Source organism: Oncorhynchus masou, unplaced genomic scaffold (genome assembly GCF_036934945.1).
Source record: "Oncorhynchus masou masou isolate Uvic2021 unplaced genomic scaffold, UVic_Omas_1.1 unplaced_scaffold_823, whole genome shotgun sequence".
Taxonomy (NCBI): Eukaryota; Metazoa; Chordata; class Actinopteri; order Salmoniformes; family Salmonidae; genus Oncorhynchus; species Oncorhynchus masou.
The window spans coordinates 48,739-63,211 of record NW_027014708.1 but is presented as its reverse complement, the minus strand read 5'-3'; the positions used below and the strand labels follow the sequence as shown (position 1 = coordinate 63,211).

General features: G+C 44.7%; 1 protein-coding gene across 4 annotated transcripts; it reads left to right on the top strand.

Moving 5' to 3' along the window:
• Positions 1-1,519: 1,519 nt before the first annotated feature.
• Positions 1,520-13,914, top strand: LOC135537599 (short coiled-coil protein B). Of its 4 annotated transcripts, none has more exons than XM_064963731.1 (4): positions 1,520-1,885; positions 5,199-5,270; positions 6,309-6,386; positions 8,958-13,914. In XM_064963731.1, the coding sequence occupies exons 1-4, from the start codon at positions 1,816-1,818 to the stop codon at positions 9,098-9,100; spliced, it is 363 nt and encodes a 120-aa protein (XP_064819803.1). In that variant the 5' UTR covers positions 1,520-1,815; the 3' UTR covers positions 9,101-13,914. The 4 variants fall into 4 exon arrangements, with proteins under 4 accessions (XP_064819803.1, XP_064819802.1, XP_064819805.1 ...); XM_064963730.1 differs by having other exon boundaries at positions 6,306-6,386; XM_064963733.1 differs by lacking the exon at positions 1,520-1,885 and adding an exon at positions 3,308-3,438.
• The last annotated feature ends 559 nt before the right edge of the window (positions 13,915-14,473 follow it).

The window sequence follows — 14,473 nt, the reverse complement described above, 5'->3', positions numbered from 1 at the left end:
CACCACCCATGTTATCTACATTATTAAATGTCCATGATTACTCTGATGTTTGTAGTACGATGTACCCAATGATTAGGTAGGTGGGTCTATGTGTCCTCATTGTGGTTTACAGATGTGTTTAATGCATCTTATTTACACATTTTATTTAAATATTGATGAAATGTATGTTGTATTTGGTTGCAGGTATTAGTATTTCCTTCACCTCCGACCCCTGTCGATGCGTGGAACGGATGTGGGCGGGGCTAGGTTTACACAATGGTGCTAATTAAAATAAATAAATACGATACGTAAAAGCTTATTAAAGATCAGTGATACAGAAGTTCCAGGGAAAAGGAAGGATAGTATGTGTAATATTTACTGTAAAGTTTAATTGTTTATTTCCCTTTTGTATATTATCTACTTAATTTGCTTTGGCAATGTTAACATATGTTTCCCATGCCAATAAAGCCCCTTGAATTGAATTGAAATTGAATTGAGAGAGACAGAAAGAAATTGAGAGAAAGAAACAGTGAAAGACAGAAAGAGAGAGTAAGGAGTGGAGAAAGAGAGAGTAAGGAGTGGAGAAAGAGAGAGTAAGGAGTGGAGAAAGAGAGAGTAAGGAGTGGAGAAAGAGAGAGTAAAGAGTGGAGAAAGAGAGAGTAAAGAGTGGAGAAAGAGAGAGTAAGGAGTGGAGAAAGACAGAAAGAGAGAGTAAGGAGTGGAGAAAGAGAGAGTAATGAGTCGAGAAAGAGAGAGTAAGGATTGGAGAAAGAGAGAGTAAGGAGTGGAGAAAGAGAGAGTAAGGAGTGGAGAAAGAGAGAGTAAGGAGTGGAGAAAGACAGAGAGAGAGTAAGGAGTGGAGAAAGACAAAGAGAGAGTAAGGAGTGGAGAAAGACAGAAAGAGAGTAAGGAGTGGAGAAAGACAGCGAGAGAGTAAGGAGTGGAGAAAGAGGGTGCAGCTGTCTGCTGGCTCTTTACCTCTCTGTACTTCGTGCCCTTCTCCAGTTAATGTGTGACCAAGTGAGCATTAGGAAAGGTAGGTGTGTGTGTGTGTGTGTGTGTATGGACATGTTTAACTATAATTGTGGAGACCAGAAGTCCCCACAAAAATAGTAAACATGCATTTGGCCAACTGGGGACATTTTGTTAGTCCCCACGAGGTCAAATGCTATTTAGGGAAAATAGGATTTTGAATGGAGTCCCCACAAGTTTAGCTGATTTAGACTGTGTGTGTGTGTGTGTGTTTACGTCACTTGAGTGTATTGTGTTTCTTTTCAACCAACAAATAACCCTCCCTGAACTTTGAAACATTTATGAGCCAATCAGCAACTGCTTCCCAGGACAAAACTAGTGTCACCTGCCACCTGTCCAGTAACCAAGGTTATCTGGGCAGGTAACCGTGACAACATAAATAATTCAGAAGGAGAGGGAGCCAGCCGCCTGACGGGAACAGGTGTCCGAGAGGGCGGGGCGCTGAGAGAGAGAGAGAGGCGGGGGTGAAGGAGAGTGAGCCAGCCGCCTGACGGGAACAGGTGTCCGAGAGGGCGGGGCGCTGAGAGAGAGAGGGGCGGGGGTGAAGGAGAGGCAACAGAGTGACACAGACGAAGGAAGCAGGTTGAGAAAACATATGTCTAAAAAGAGGGACTGTGAGAAAAGAGTCAAACGATAAGGAGAGAAAGAAAGCAGGAGTGAAAAACAGCCCGACGGGGAGAATGGAACGGTGAGGCCAGAGACCAGAGTGAAAAGCAGCCCGACGGGGAGAATGGAACGGTGAGACCAGAGACCAGAGAGAAAAAGAAACTACAAGGGTGAATCAGGGAAAACTCCGGTCCGGTCATGGAAGCAGAGCTGGAAGAAGAGGACGGGAGTTTCACTAACATCTCCCTCGCCGATGACAGACCTTCAGGTAAGACAAACTCACCTTTAATTACAAAGCTAGTAGCTCTGTCCATTCACCGACACACCAGTAGGGGAGAGGGGGGTAAGTTGAGCCACCCTTGTTTCTAGGAAACCACACACAGAGAGGGAGGGAGGGAGGCAGGCAGGCAGAGAGGGAGGGAGGGAGGGAGGGAGGGAGGGAGGGAGGGAGGCAGGCAGGCAGGCAGGCAGGCAGGCAGGCAGGCAGGCAAGTAGGCAGACAGGCAGGCAGGCAGGCAGGCAGGCAGGCAGGCAGACAGACACAAAGCTACAGAACACAGAGACACAAACACAAAGCTACAGAACACTGAGGTACTACAAGCTACAAAACACAGAGGTACTATAAGCTACAGAACACAAGGTACTATAAGCAACAGAAGACTGAGGTACTATAAGCTACAGAACATAGAGGTACTATAAGCAACAGAAGACTGAGGTACTATAAGCTACAGAACATAGAGGTACTATAAGTTACAGAACACAGAGGTACTATAAGCTACAGAACACAAGGTACTATAAGCAACAGAAGACTGAGGTACTATAAGCTACAGAACAGAGGTACTATAAGCTACAGAACACAGAGGTACTATAAGCTACAGAACACAGAGGTACTATAAGCTACAGAACACTGAGGTACTATAAGGTACAGAACACTGAGGTACTATAAGGTACAGAACACTGAGGTACTATAACCTACAGAACACAGAGGTACTATAAACTACAGAACACAAGGTACTATAAGGTACAGAACACAGAGGTACTATAAGGTACAGAACACAGAGGTACTATAAGGTACAGAACACAGAGGTACTATAAGGTAGAGAACCTTAGGACTAGAGGTACAGAACCTCAGGACTGGAGGTACAGACTGGGTAGTGTTGGCCAAGCAACAGTCTCACCTGGGTTGGTCTTAGCTGCAGACAGAAGGAGACACATATAAACCCTTCAAACTGGAGCACAGAGCAGAGAGTAACCAAGCACACTGATCCTGGTGGCTGTGATATGTTGTGTGTGTTACGGCTGGTCGAGCCTTGCCTACCGCTGCTGCTCCGCTAGCCTGTGTAGTTCACTACTCAGGGAGTGACCGAGAGACTGTCAGAGCTGCAGTGTGTGTGTGTTTACGGTGTCTGAGGCTGTACATTAGGCACAAACAGATACAACCTGCACAATCAATGTACGCATACAGACGCACAAAGTGCTGCCACACCTGTCGGATATCACGTCCTTCACGTTTTCCCTTCATCAGACTACTAGTCTACATCTAGTGGAAGGAGCAAGTCGACAAGAGGAGGGAATGAGGTCATACAAGCGTATTGTTTCGGGGCCCAATTAATGTGATGTTATATTTTGCTTCCGGCTGTGTCTGTTTGCATTGCGCTGCTCCCCCTGTCGGCCGCGTCGGTTCCTACACCCAGATAATGTGAGGACGTCCCATCGCCGACTGTCATACATGGAAATCCGCAGTGTCGTCGAGCACATAACAACGTTATCCACACAAAACCCGGCTAACGTTTTGACACAATATTGTTATTATATCGAAGGGTAAGTGACTGACATTTCAGAAATGTAACGAGACTTACGAGGCTTGTCGTTGTTGAGATTCGCACGTCAATTCTACGGATTTGACAGATTTTCTGAGATTTTAGCTGTCTAACTTGCTACTGTAACGACCATTGTCACTAACTACGAGTTAGTTAGGTACACAAACTAACATCGTAATATCGCAGGTATTAATGTGACAGCCGGTAGTTAGCTACAGGAGTCGTTTTCTTCCTTCTCTGTAAAAGGTGAGCATATCGTATGAACCAGCTAGATGGCTAACATTAGCCTGCCGCTATGCTAACTTACCAGCTGCCTGGTCTTGGGTGTGTTTAGTTACTGTAACAGCTAGAGAGACAGCTAGCTGGATGGTCTTGGGTGTGTTTAGTTACTGTAACAGCTAGAGAGACAGCTAGCTGGCTGGTCTTGGGTGTGTTTAGTTACTGTAACAGCTAGAGAGACAGCTAGCTGGCTGGTCTTGGGTGTGTTTAGTTACTGTAACAGCTAGAGAGACAGCTAGCTGGATGGTCTTGGGTGTGTTTAGTTACTGTAACAGCTAGAGAGACAGCTAGCTGGCTGGTCTTGGGTGTGTTTAGTTACTGTAACAGCTAGAGAGACAGCTAGCTGGCTGGTCTTGGGTGTGTTTAGTTACTGTAACAGCTAGAGAGACAGCTAGCTGGCTGGTCTTGGGTGTGTTTAGTTACTGTAACAGCTAGAGAGACAGCTAGCTGGCTGGTCTTGGGTGTGTTTAGTTACTGTAACAGCTAGAGAGACAGCTAGCTGGCTGGTCTTGGGTGTGGTGATGTTTAGTTACTGTAACAGCTAGAGAGACAGCTAGCTGGCTGGTCTTGGGTGTGTTTAGTTACTGTAACAGCTAGAGAGACAGCTAGCTGGCTGGTCTTGGGTGTGTTTAGTTACTGTAACAGCTAGAGAGACAGCTGGCTGGTTGGTCTTGGGTGTGGTGATGTTTAGTTACTGTAACAGCTAGAGAGACAGCTAGCTGGCTGGTCTTGGGTGTGTTGTTGTTTAGGTACTGTAACAGCTAGAGACAGCTAGCATCATTTGTCATCTTGGCCTGTTATGTCTTCCTCTGTCTTCTTGTTTGGTTATGTAGATGATGGTAGCCAGCTAACGTAGTAGTACTGGTGTTCACTTATCTAACTAGCTACCTTTATCCACGTTGTTTGAGTTACTAGTCCGTTAGGCAGGTCGAGGAGTTAACTGGGGACCGTTAGTTGGAGACCAAGGGCTTTTTGGTTTCGGGACAGATCTCTTTGAATGAGATGGCAGTGCTCCTGCACATGTTACGTTGCTTTGGACCCTTGTGGTTCAGCGGTCTAAGGTACTGTGTCTCAGTGCTAGAGGCGTCACTACAGACCCTGGTTCAGCGGTCTAAGGTTCTGTGTCTCAGTGCTAGAGGCGTCACTACAGACCCTGGTTCAGCGGTCTAAGGTACTGTGTCTCAGTGCTAGAGACGTCACTACAGACCCTGGTTCAGCAGTCTAAGTTACTGTGTCTCAGTGCTAGAGACGTCACTACAGACCCTGGTTCGATTCCAGGCTGTATCACCACCATCCGTGATTGGGAGTCCCGTAGGGCGGCGCAGCGTCGTCCTGCTCTGGGTTCGGCCAGGAGAAGGCCGTCATTGTAAATAGTAATTTGTTCCTAACTGACTTACCCAGTTAAATAAAGATTTATAATAGAAACCGTATGATCGAAACTAACTAACTGTATGTTTTGATCACCTTGATGTGTGTCTACAGGGGACAGAGGAACTGCAGTCCTGCTCACCAAACAGGACAACGAGGACTTCACCATGAACTGTCACATGGATGGTAATGAACGTCTGTCTGTCTGTCTGTCTGTCTGTCTGTCTGTCTGTCTGTCTGTCTGTCTGTCTGTCTGTCTGTCTGTCTGTCTGTCTGTCTGTCTGTCTGTCTGTCTGTCTGTGTGTCTCTGTCTGTCTGTCTGTCTCTGTCTGTCTGTCTGTCTGTCTGTCTGTCTGTCTGTCTGTCTGTGTGTCTCTGTCTGTCTGTCTGTCTCTGTCTGTCTGTGTGTCTCTGTCTGTCTGTCTGTCTGTCTGTCTGTCTGTCTGTCTGTCTGTCTGTCTGTCTCTGTCTGTCTGTGTGTCTCTGTCTGTCTCTGTCTGTCTGTGTGTCTCTGTCTGTCTGTCTGTCTGTCTGTGTGTCTCTGTCTGTCTCTGTCTGTCTGTCTGTCTGTCTCTGTCTGTCTGTCTGTCTGTCTGTCTGTCTGTCTGTCTGTCTGTCTGTCTGTCTGTCTGTCTGTCTGTCTGTCTGTCTGTGTGTGTGTGTGTGTGTGTGTTCAGTAATATATTGTGTTGTGTGTGTGTGTTCGGTAATATATTGTGTTGTGTGTGTGTGTTCGGTAATATAGTGTGTGTGTGTGTTCGGTAATATAGTGTGTGTGTGTGTGTTCGGTAATATAGTGTGTGTGTTCAGTAATATAGTGTGTGTGTGTTCAGTAATATAGTGTGTGTTGTGTGTGTTCAGTAATATAGTGTGTATGTGTGTGTGTGTTCAGTAATATAGTGTGTGTGTGTGTTCGGTAATATAGTGTGTGTGTTCAGTAATATAGTGTGTGTGTGTTCAGTAATATAGTGTGTGTTGTGTTGTGTTTGTTCAGTAATATAGTGTGTGTTGTGTTGTGTGTGTTCAGTAATATAGTGTGTGTGGTGTGTGTTTAGTAATATAGTGTGTGTGGTGTGTGTTCAGTAATATAGTGTGTGTGGTGTGTGTTCAGTAATATAGTGTATGTGTGTGTGTGTTCAGTAATATAGTGTGTGTGTGTGTGTTCAGTAATATAGTGTATGTGTGTGTGTGTTCAGTAATATAGTGTGTGTTGTTTGTCAGGAGACATGGAGAACCAGGTTGAGATGGAGGAGAAGACTAGGCTCATCAACCAGGTGCTGGAGCTACAACACACACTGGAAGGTAACATCTCTCTGTTACACATCTCTCTGTTACACATCTCTCTCTGTTACACATCTCTCTCTGTTACACATATCTCTCTCTGTTACACATATCTCTCTCTGTTACACATATCTCTCTCTGTTACACATCTCTCTCTCTGTTACACATCTCTCTCTGTTACACATCTCTCTCTGTGTTACACACATTTCTCTGTTACACATCTCTCTCTGTTACACATCTCTCTCTGTTACACATCTCTCTCTGTGTTACACATCTCTCTCTGTGTTACACATCTCTCTCTGTGTTACACATCTCTCTCTGTTACACATATCTCTCTCTGTTACACACATCTCTCTCTGTTACACACATCTCTCTCTGTTACACATCGTTACACATCTCTCTCTGTTACACACATCTCTCTCTCTGTTACACACATCTCTCTCTCTGTTACAGTGGAAGGTGTGTTCATGTCTCCTCTCTGTTACACAGTGGAAGGTGTGTTCATGTCTCTCCTCTCTGTTACACAGTGGAAGGTGTGTTCATGTCTCCTCTCTGTTACACAGTGGAAGGTGTGTTCATGTCTCTCCTCTCTCTGTTACACAGTGGAAGGTGTGTTCATGTCTCCTCTCTGTTACACAGTGGAAGGTGTGTTCATGTCTCCTCTCTGCTACACAGTGGAAGGTGTGTTCATGTCTCTCCTCTCTGTTACACAGTGGAAGGTGTGTTCATGTCTCCTCTCTGTTACACAGTGGAAGGTGTGTTCATGTCTCCTCTCTGTTACACAGTGGAAGGTGTGTTCATGTCTCCTCTCTGTTACACAGTGGAAGGTGTGTTCATGTCTCCTCTCTGTTACACAGTGGAAGGTGTGTTCATGTCTCCTCTCTGTTACACAGTGGAAGGTGTGTTCATGTCTCTCCTCTCTGTTACACAGTGGAAGGTGTGTTCATGTCTCTCCTCTCTGTTACACAGTGGAAGGTGTGTTCATGTCTCCTCTCTGTTACACAGTGGAAGGTGTGTTCATGTCTCCTCTGTTACACAGTGGAAGGTGTGTTCATGTCTCCTCTCTGTTACACAGTGGAAGGTGTGTTCATGTCTCCTCTCTGTTACACAGTGGAATGTGTGTTCATGTCTCCTCTCTGTTACACAGTGGAAGGTGTGTTCATGTCTCTCCTCTCTGTTACACAGTGGAAGGTGTGTTCATGTCTCCTCTCTGTTACACAGTGGAAGGTGTGTTCATGTCTCCTCTCTCTGTTACACAGTGGAAGGTGTGTTCATGTCTCTCCTCTCTCTGTTACACAGTGGAAGATGTGTTCATGTCTCTAAAACAATCAGTCTAGTCTGGCAGGGAGGAGTATTTGTCATTGATGTGGAATAAGCTAAAACATTCAGTCTAGTCTGGCATTGATGTGGAATAAGCTAAAACATTCAGTCTAGTCTGGCATTGATGTGGAATAAACTAAAACATTCAGTCTAGTCTGGCATTGATGTGGAATAAGCTAAAACATTCAGTCTAGTCTGGCATTGATGTGGAATAAACTAAAACATTCAGTCTAGTCTGGCATTGATGTGGAATAAGCTAAAACATTCAGTCTAGTCTGGCATTGATGTGGAATAAGCTAAAACATTCAGTCTGGTCTGGCATTGATGTGGAATAAGCTAAAACATTCAGTCTGGTCTGGCATTGATGTGGAATAAGCTAAAACATTCAGTCTCGTCTGGCATTGATGTGGAATAAGCTAAAACATTCAGTCTCGTCTGGCATTGATGTGGAATAAGCTAAAACATTCAGTCTCGTCTGGCATTGATGTGGAATAAGCTAAAACATTCAGTCTCGTCTGGCATTGATGTGGAATAAGCTAAAACATTCAGTCTAGTCTGGCATTGATGTGGAATAAACTAAAACATTCAGTCTAGTCTGGCATTGATGTGGAATAAGCTAAAACATTCAGTCTAGTCTGGCATTGATGTGGAATAAGCTAAAACATTCAGTCTGGTCTGGCATTGATGTGGAATAAGCTAAAACATTCAGTATCGTCTGGCATTGATGTGGAATAAGCTAAAACATTCAGTCTCGTCTGGCATTGATGTGGAATAAGCTAAAACATTCAGTCTAGTCTGGCAGGGAGGAGTATTTTGCATTGATGTGGAATAAACTAAAACATTCAGTCTGGTCTGGCATTGATGTGGAATAAGCTAAAACATTCAGTCTGGTCTGGCATTGATGTGGAATAAGCTAAAACATTCAGTCTAGTCTGGCATTGATGTGGAATAAACTAAAACATTCAGTCTCGTCTGGCATAGATGTGGAATAAGCTAAAACATTCAGTCTAGTCTGGCATTGATGTGGAATAAGCTAAAACATTCAGTCTAGTCTGGCATTGATGTGGAATAAGCTAAAACATTCAGTCTAGTCTGGCATTGATGTGGAATAAACTATCAGGAGAGTTCTGGTTCTGTATCGGCAGGTCATCTATCATTACTTAGGGGGGGGTGGCCTCCCTGTCAACCTCTGTTGCACCCAGCCTTAAAAATGATTATCTCGGGGAAACACTGGTCTGTCTAGTTCTAAGTTCTGCACCTCTGTTGTTCCAGACCTGTCAGCACGTGTGGATGCGGTCAAAGAGGAGAACCTGAAGTTGAAGTCGGAGAACCAGGTTCTAGGCCAGTACATCGAGAACCTCATGTCGGCCTCCAGCGTGTTCCAAACCACCGACAACAAGAGCAAACGGAAGTAACCCACGGCGACCGAGGGGAGTTGAGACCACCTACAATAGCCCGGTAGCAGGTCTGTTTGTGCCGACACAAACCGTAGGCATGATGGCACAGACAGACTGGCACTCAGGCTACCTGCAACATCTCCTCTCCCAAATGACAGCCGAGGAGGTAGAAGATGTTTGTGACCACAGTTCTAGGGACGGATATGGGCGTGTTCCTAATGACAGATTATTTCCTAAGTAGTGCACTATGTAGTGTACAGAATGCCATAAGCTCTGGTTAAAAGTAGTGTACTATGTAGTGAATAGGATGCCATGAGCTCTGGTTAAAAGTAGTGTACTATGTAGGGAATAGAATGCCATGAGCTCTGATTAAAAGTAGTGTACTATGTAGTGAATAGAATGCCATGAGCTCTGATTAAAAGTAGTGTACTATGTAGTGAATAGAATGCCATGAGCTCTGATTAAAAGTAGTGTACTATGTAGTGAATAGAATGCCATGAGCTCTGATTAAAAGTAGTGTACTATGTAGTGAATAGAATGCCATGAGCTCTGATTAAAAGTAGTGTACTATGTAGGGAATAGAATGCCATAAGCTCTGATTAAAAGTAGTGTACTATGTAGGGAATAGAATGCCATGAGCTCTGGTTAAAAGTAGTGTACTATGTAGGGAATAGAATGCCATGAGCTTTGGTGAGAAGTAGTGTACTATGTAGGGAATAGGATGCCATGAGCTCTGGTGAGAAGTAGTGTACTATGTAGGGAATAGGATGCCATACGCTCTGGTGAGAAGTAGTGTACTATGTAGGGAATAGGATGCCATGAGCTCTGGTGAGAAGTAGTGTACTATATAGGGAATAGAATGCCATGAGCTCTGGTGAGAAGTAGTGTACTATGTAGGGAATAGGATGCCATACGCTCTGGTGAGAAGTAGTGTACTATGCAGGGAATAGAATGCCATGAGCTCTGGTGAGAAGTAGTGTACTATGTAGGGAATAGAATGCCATACGCTCTGGTGAGAAGTAGTGTACTATGCAGGGAATAGAATGCCATGAGCTCTGGTGAGAAGTAGTGTACTATGTAGGGAATAGAATGCCATAAGCTCTGGTGAGAAGTAGTGTACTATGTAGGGAATAGAATGCCATACGCTCTGGTGAGAAGTAGTGTACTATGTAGGGAATAGGATGCCATAAGCTCTGGTGAGAAGTAGTGTACTATGTAGGGAATAGAATGCCATACGCTCTGGTGAGAAGTAGTGTACTATGTAGGGAATAGAATGCCATACGCTCTGGTGAGAAGTAGTGTACTATGTAGGGAATAGAATGCCATAAGCTCTGGTGAGAAGTAGTGTACTATGTAGGGAATAGAATGCCATACGCTCTGGTGAGAAGTAGTGTACTATGTAGAGTAGTCTGATCCTAGATCTGTGGTTAGGGGGCAACTTCTAATTCCAGACCCCCCAAATCCTCCCTCCACTCCAACTACACCCCTAAGAGTCCAGTTTACATTCTTGTTTGACCTCTTTTTACCCCCCCCCCCCCCCACATGATTTAACTGGTTTTATAATTCATCTTAGAATACTGTTTTGTGTTGTCATGGCAACGGCATCTCTAATGAGTTATGACATCAGACCTTTTTATTTCGATGACTCGTTGGATGTGAATATGGTCAAACTCCTGGCCCCAAAATATGAATCTAACATATTGAATGTGAATATGGTCAAACTCCTGGCCCCAAAATATGAATCGAACATATTGAATGACTTGTTGGATGTGAATATGGTCAAACTCCTGGCCCCAAAATATGAATCTAACATATTGAATGACATGTCAATGTAATACAATAATATAATAACGCATCCCATTGACTGTTCTCTCATCTGATTGGTCAAAAGGTTACTAGGTGTCTGTTTTTTTAAATGTATTGTTAATTTCCGCCACTTATTGATCAACACAAACGTTATGAAATCTGATTCTGTATGACGTTTTTTTTTTTAAGCAGTACTACTAAGATACTCCGATGTGTGTTGTCGTCCCTGGTATGCTACCCATTCCACCAGGAAGGGGATTCATATCGTCACCATGGAGTGCTGTGTGGAGTCGGTAGGGGAAGGAAAAAGCACAGTGAACCTGTATTCTGTTGTACATAACAAACGATGCCATCTTGAACACAACCCCGGACTGGGGTCAAGTTACACGACAGGGTGAGACGGCCTCCTCTACCTATGATGGAGAGGAGAGGACAGAAGAGACCTCTGCTTTTTACTGTTAAGAGCCTTGAGTGGTATTGATTAGAACACTCAGGCTGTGGAACACTCCGGAAGGTTCCGTCAGTGCATTAACACAGAGCTGCTGATAAGGAGTGGTATTGATTAGAACACTCAGGCTGTGGAACACTCCGGAAGGTTCCGTCAGTGCATTAACACAGAGCTGCTGATAAGGAGTGGTATTGATTAGAACACTCAGGCCGTGGAACACTCCGGAAGGTTCCGTCAGTGCATTAACACAGAGCTGCTGATAAGGAGTGGTATTGATTAGAACACTCAGGCTGTGGAACACTCCGGAAGGTTCCGTCAGTGCATTAACACAGAGCTGCTGATAAGGAGTGGTATTGATTAGAACACTCAGGCTGTGGAACACTCCGGAAGGTTCCGTCAGTGCATTAACACAGAGCTGCTGATAAGGAGTGGTATTGATTAGAACACTCAGGCTGTGGAACACTCCGGAAGGTTCCGTCAGTGCATTAACACAGAGCTGCTGATAAGGAGTGGTATTGATTAGAACACTCAGGCCGTGGAACACTCCGGAAGGTTCCGTCAGTGCATTAACACAGAGCTGCTGATAAGGAGTGGTATTGATTAGAACACTCAGGCTGTGGAACACTCCGGAAGGTTCCGTCAGTGCATTAACACAGAGCTGCTGATAAGGAGTGGTATTGATTAGAACACTCAGGCTGTGGAACACTCCGGAAGGTTCCGTCAGTGCATTAACACAGAGCTGCTGATAAGGAGTGGTATTGATTAGAACACTCAGGCTGTGGAACACTCCGGAAGGTTCCGTCAGTGCATTAACACAGAGCTGCTGATAAGGAGTGGTATTGATTAGAACACTCAGGCTGTGGAACACTCCGGAAGGTTCCGTCAGTGCATTAACACAGAGCTGCTGATAAGGAGTGGTATTGATTAGAACACTCAGGCTGTGGAACACTCCGGAAGGTTCCGTCAGTGCATTAACACAGAGCTGCTGATAAGGAGTGGTATTGATTAGAACACTCAGGCTGTGGAACACTCCGGAAGGTTCCGTCAGTGCATTAACACAGAGCTGCTGATAAGGAGTGGTATTGATTAGAACACTCAGGCTGTGGAACACTCCGGAAGGTTCCGTCAGTGCATTAACACAGAGCTGCTGATAAGGAGTGGTATTGATTAGAACACTCAGGCCGTGGAACACTCCGGAAGGTTCCGTCAGTGCATTAACACAGAGCTGCTGATAAGGAGTGGTATTGATTAGAACACTCAGGCTGTGGAACACTCCGGAAGGTTCCGTCAGTGCATTAACACAGAGCTGCTGATAAGGAGTGGTATTGATTAGAACACTCAGGCTGTGGAACACTCCGGAAGGTTCCGTCAGTGCATTAACACAGAGCTGCTGATAAGGAGTGGTATTGATTAGAACACTCAGGCTGTGGAACACTCCGGAAGGTTCCGTCAGTGCATTAACACAGAGCTGCTGATAAGGAGTGGTATTGATTAGAACACTCAGGCTGTGGAACACTCCGGAAGGTTCCGTCAGTGCATTAACACAGAGCTGCTGATAAGGAGTGGTATTGATTAGAACACTCAGGCCGTGGAACACTCCGGAAGGTTCCGTCAGTGCATTAACACAGAGCTGCTGATAAGGAGTGGTATTGATTAGAACACTCAGGCTGTGGAACACTCCGGAAGGTTCCGTCAGTGCATTAACACAGAGCTGCTGATAAGGAGTGGTATTGATTAGAACACTCAGGCTGTGGAACACTCCGGAAGGTTCCGTCAGTGCATTAACACAGAGCTGCTGATAAGGAGTGGTATTGATTAGAACACTCAGGCTGTGGAACACTCCGGAAGGTTCCGTCAGTGCATTAACACAGAGCTGCTGATAAGGAACGTTGTTAATCCTGCTTATGGTAATGGACTGTGGAAGCATGACTGTGCTGTCCTCGGCTGGTTATAGTAGAGAGAAATAAGGAACGGGTACCAGCAGGAGATTCTATGAGAGCCTTTTATCAGGGATGTGATTAGGACAACATGAACAGTTGGGATTTTGGCTCGGAGATAGCGAGGTCAGTTTCAATTCTATTTGAATAGAGGACAAAATGGTCAGAAATGCCTAATTAAAATCAGGAAGGATCGCAACACTCAATTGTACGGAGATCGGCGTTTTGAGCAAGAGGTTCTACCAGAGAACCATTCTATGGTTCTATTGGTTCCAGGTGCTAAAGGAAAAGATTGGGGAACATTGGGATTCCACTGCACTTCAATGCATCACGTTATTTATTTTTAATTTTGTATTATGTTGAAAATGTTATTATATTGTATGTTCCACTGACTCTTGTTAGTCCCAAATGGCACCATATTCCCTATATAGTGCACTACTTTGGGCCTATAGGGCCCTGGTCAAAAGTAGTCTACCATCTAGGGAACAGAGTGCCATTTTGGGACATTAAACTTAGTTTTTCCTTCAGGCATGTTGATAACGCACACACACAATGAAACTAACTGCTGTTTAGAGATTCTGTGACTCTGTTTCCTTTTAACAATTTTGTTTTAATAAAATAAAAAATACTTCTGATGCTTTTGTTGGAGTCGGGAGTGGAACTCTGTATCAATATGGAAATAAGCAAAGGAGTGGAGGAGGCAGGAAAGGAGACAAGGATAGAATGAAAGGAGACAAGAGAAGGATAAAAGGCCTCTTAACATGCATCCTTAGTGAGAGATCTTGATTAGTTTATATAGGTTCTCTAGACGGCAGAGAAGTCTAGTGATTAGAGCGTTGGACTTGCAACCGAATCGAATCCCCGAGCTGACAAGGTACAAATCTGTCGTTCTGCCCCTGAACAAGGCAGTTAACCCACTGTTCCTGGGCCGTCATTGAAAATAAGAATGTATTCTTAACTGATATGTCTATTTAAATAAAGGTTAAAAAAATAAATGAAAGAGTAGACCTTGTTCCAGTGCAACCCAGGCAAGTCAAGAACGCTCTGTTCCGACCCAGAGGGTGATGTTCCCTTTCAAGGCCCCACTTCAGACAACTCCTTGGGTGGAGCAGCGCAGTACAACACTAGTCATAGTTAATCAGACAAGGACTCTGCACTTCTCATGGACCCCAAACCAAACAGTACAATGACAAGTTAGCC

Excerpts from the sequence above, each read along its gene's own strand:
- LOC135537599 (XM_064963730.1), top strand. The coding sequence starts at position 1,816 with ATGGAAGCAGAGCTGGAAGAAGAGGACGGGAGTTTCACTAACATCTCC. Across the intron at positions 1,886-5,198 it reads CGCCGATGACAGACCTTCAG|GGGACAGAGGAACTGCAGTC; the intron begins GTAAGACAAACT and ends GTGTGTCTACAG. Across the intron at positions 5,271-6,305 it reads CATGAACTGTCACATGGATG|GAGACATGGAGAACCAGGTT; the intron begins GTAATGAACGTC and ends GTTGTTTGTCAG.